We start from the raw sequence: 3,599 nt of genomic DNA, 5'->3' as shown, positions 1-3,599 counted from the left end.
AGGTATTCAGGCGTATTCATTACGTGGCAACAATCCAATACGCGATCAAGAGTAGTTTGAATGAATCAAAAGTTGACTGATAGCCTTAAGCTGAACGTGTCACAGCTATTCATCCAAATCCTTCCATCTTCTCTTGGGATGCGTTAGACGACCAGAATACGACATTGAAGATGGGTAATGATTTGTTTTGCTATATGACTGTTTACTATGAAAGATAGAGTAAGGGGTTCGTTAAACTTGAGAAGTAATCCTGAATCTAAAATACCAAAAGGGTGAATGGATCCAGATGAATCGTTAAAATTTGAATGTTTCGACTCTCAGTCTCGAGTAAGTAGTACTTAAGCTTTTGATGACCATTCAAAAGAGATACCAGCTCAGCAGATTATCATTTCAGTAGCACTTTGTCAACCAATCAAACAAGTAAGATGCCCAAATCAAATCAAACCAATTCACTCAAACCTGGTTTCTCAACTGGTGGTTCTTTTCAAGCTTGTAAGTCGATAGACTCCTTCAACTCATCGTCCCATAATAAATATACTGACCCAATCTCTGTCATGCTGAGTTTAGTGGCAGTCGAATCAATCGAATCAGATTCAGAAAGCGATTCGCAAACCACTCCGATCATTCCATCACATCGAACACCTTCTACTGCCATCTCAACTTCAACTAAAAAGGGACGCGCCAAACAACGTGCTCGTGATCGAGCTCGTAAATCGGCTGGTACTTCTAATTTATCTGGTCCAACTGAATGTAAGTCAACTCTGTATCACCCTTTTCTTCTTCACAATTCTACTCACTCACTCACTCACCTATCTCAATCAAATATCACTAAACTTCGCGATCGATTTGTCAATCAAAACAGTCCGCAACAAGAACAGTCTTAATCAATCTCACCAGAAGACCTAGAAATCATCAAAACCGGTTTAATCGTTTTTAATTCAAATGGAAAGATCATTGGGATCAAAAAAGAAAACTTATTAAATCAAGAATGGAATCGAAAAAGTGATGTGATTCAAAGTTTATTGAAAAAGAATTGGAATCAAAAAGAAGAAGTGAATTGATTGAGATTCATTAGGTTGAGAAATGGAGAGTTTCTTTTGCCTGGTTTTATTGATACTCATACTTGTGAGTTCTTGATTTGATTTGATTTTTCGGTTCTGGTATTTTTTTCCTGGGGTTTGGGAAGTTTTGCTTGGATCTTTAATGAGATCGTTCTGAGGTTTTTAGATGTTGTAAAGTATACGAATGTGAGAGTTGGACAACACTATGAATGTGAGTATCCAATCCTAAAACTTTCATACCATTCAAACCCTTAAAGCTCGTTGATTTCTAGCTTAAATTTTGATTGATGACGATCTAGTACTTGATTGGCTTAACAATGTAACCTTTTTAGAAGAAACAAAATATTCATCTAACGGTTATTCACAAAGGATTTTTGAAAAAGTTGTCAAGAGATCAAGAAATTCAGGTACAACCATTTGTTGTTATTTTAGTTCGATTCATCTTTCGGCTTCAAAAGTTTTAAGTCAAGTTTGTTTTAATGCTGGTCAACGTGCATTTATTGGAAAATGTAATGTGAGTTGAACAGAAGACAAAAATAAAAAAATAAAGGGATTTTTTTCCTAAGGATGATGGTTAATTTGATATTTTGTTTTTAGTTGTAGATGGATCGAAATGAAACATTTAAAAGTTATGAGGGGAATTCGGTGGAGGAGTCTATAAAAGATACTATTGAGCTTATCGACTATATTCGCCAAGATTGTGTTCCTGAGCTTGAAAAAGTTCATGGTACCTCAATACCTGATCATCCGCTCAAAGATGGGTCGTTAGCCAATTCAGAATGTGTAGAGAGATCACTTTGCAAGAAGGAAGGTTATTCAATGGCTCTAGTTCAACCGATCCTAACCCCTCGATTTGCAATCTCATGTACCAATGAACTCTTATGCCAACTAGGCCAACTACTCCAATCAGATCCAAGCTTACAATTACAAACTTACTAAGTGAATCGAAATCAGAAATCTCATTTATCAAATCATTATTCCATAACATGGAAACATATACAGAAATTTATGATGAATTCAATTTACTTACATCACGTACGATTTTAGCTCATTGTATACATTTAGAACAGAGTGAAATTGATTTGATTAAGAAAGAAGAATGTGGATTCAGTCATTGTCCAAGTTCGAATTTCAATTTGAAAATCACGGATTCGTCAAGTGAACAGTTTATTACAAGCTGGAATCGAAAAGATTGGATTAGGTACAGATGTTTCTGGTGGTCATGGGATTGGAATCTATTATCTGGATGGTTGCAATCCGAATTATTTTTTTATTGATGAATTTCAAAAAGAAATTCAATTGAATGATTTATTTGAAAAATTCTTGTTTACGGTTTGTAAACTTTTTTTTTTCAAAAAATTGATTTGAATGATTTGAATGATACTGACCTTTTTGTGTGTGTTTTTTTTTACTTGGGTGGTTTATTAAATTTTGAATTTAACTTCTTTTAGGGTGATGATTGAAATATTGCAAGTGTATATGTTAAAGGAAAAGTAGTGGGTGGTACAAGGAAAAGTTTGTTTTAAGAATCATCTTTTCTCTTGGTTGTTGTAGAGGTTATGTTTTTTTTTTCTTTGATTTTTTAGTCCTCATTTTTTCTTGTTTTTGTCTTTTCTTTTGACCCAAAATGTTATCCAACATGGAAGTCTCCAATTTCCCACATCCAGTATAATTCATCTGAAGAAATCTTTGTATATTTAATCAAGAAATGATGTGATTCTTGTTATTATGTTGTGTAATGAAGAAGCAGAAGAATTAAAGTTGTCACATCATACACATCACATTAATTATGAATATCCGTGTTATCACTGATACCATGACAAGAACCAACAGGTCAAATAATTGCAGTGGAGTAGTTACACTACTGTGAAACCCATTGCAAGATACCCATGAAACACAAAATTTTGTAATCACAAAGAGTTATGAAATCAAAAGAAAACAAAAAATGACTATAATTTGGCACCATCAATTGGGAATTTGTAATTGGTGCACACCAGGGCATTTATTTCAGATAAGCACGTTGAACCTCTGCTGAGACTGGAATGAAGAGAACTGGTTAGGAACTGTTAGTGTTAGGTGTTAGGTGTTAGGTGTTAGGTGTTAGGCTTAGGGGGTTAGGCTTAGGGCAGGATATGCTTTTCTTCACAATTTTTTCAGGGTGTCACAAAAAGCACAAAAAGGGGGTGTCAACATTCAGGCGCGCCTGAGAGCGCCCCTCATCCTCAAAATATCTACTGGTGCACCCACAGTATGCTTCAGGTAGTAACAAAAATGCCAGTGTGGCGCCCGCTGCCCAATTGTGCTAGTATGATTAATTGGCTAACATCATAACAAGCAAAATCTTGAAACAGTTGATTGTGAAACCAGTCATTCATGCAAATGAGTTATTTAGGAGGAGAGAAAACAAACAAATGCTTGATGGCAGACACTGTAAACATTTAGGGGATACAAAGTTAAAACTGGGAGTTTTTTCCCAGTTTCCCAGTTTCCCAAATACCGCCTAAAACGTAACATGGGAAGCTGGGAGAACATGGGAAG

The 3,599-nt window shown here is 35.4% G+C and overlaps 2 protein-coding genes across 2 annotated transcripts; both read left to right on the top strand.

Moving 5' to 3' along the window:
* Positions 1 to 413: 413 nt before the first annotated feature.
* Positions 414 to 1,456, top strand: MELLADRAFT_56111 (uncharacterized protein; the record flags this gene model as incomplete). The annotated part of the gene is made up of 6 exons (XM_007410065.1): positions 414 to 492; positions 568 to 750; positions 836 to 840; positions 868 to 1,125; positions 1,228 to 1,272; positions 1,378 to 1,456. Coding segments are annotated over 2 exons (170 nt in total), but the record flags the coding sequence as incomplete, so codon positions are not given.
* A 591-nt stretch (positions 1,457 to 2,047) lies between these two features.
* On the top strand, positions 2,048 to 2,338 carry MELLADRAFT_86455 (uncharacterized protein; the record flags this gene model as incomplete). The annotated part of the gene is made up of 1 exon (XM_007410066.1): positions 2,048 to 2,338. The coding sequence occupies one exon, from the start codon at positions 2,048 to 2,050 to the stop codon at positions 2,336 to 2,338; it is 291 nt and encodes a 96-aa protein (XP_007410128.1).
* Positions 2,339 to 3,599: the final 1,261 nt, after the last annotated feature.

The sequence above is a fragment of the Melampsora larici-populina genome (assembly GCF_000204055.1).
Source record: "Melampsora larici-populina 98AG31 unplaced genomic scaffold MELLAscaffold_18, whole genome shotgun sequence".
NCBI classification, from domain to species: Eukaryota; Fungi; Basidiomycota; class Pucciniomycetes; order Pucciniales; family Melampsoraceae; genus Melampsora; species Melampsora laricis-populina.
The sequence above is the reverse complement of the archived record's forward strand: the minus strand, read 5'-3'. Positions and strand labels throughout refer to the sequence as shown.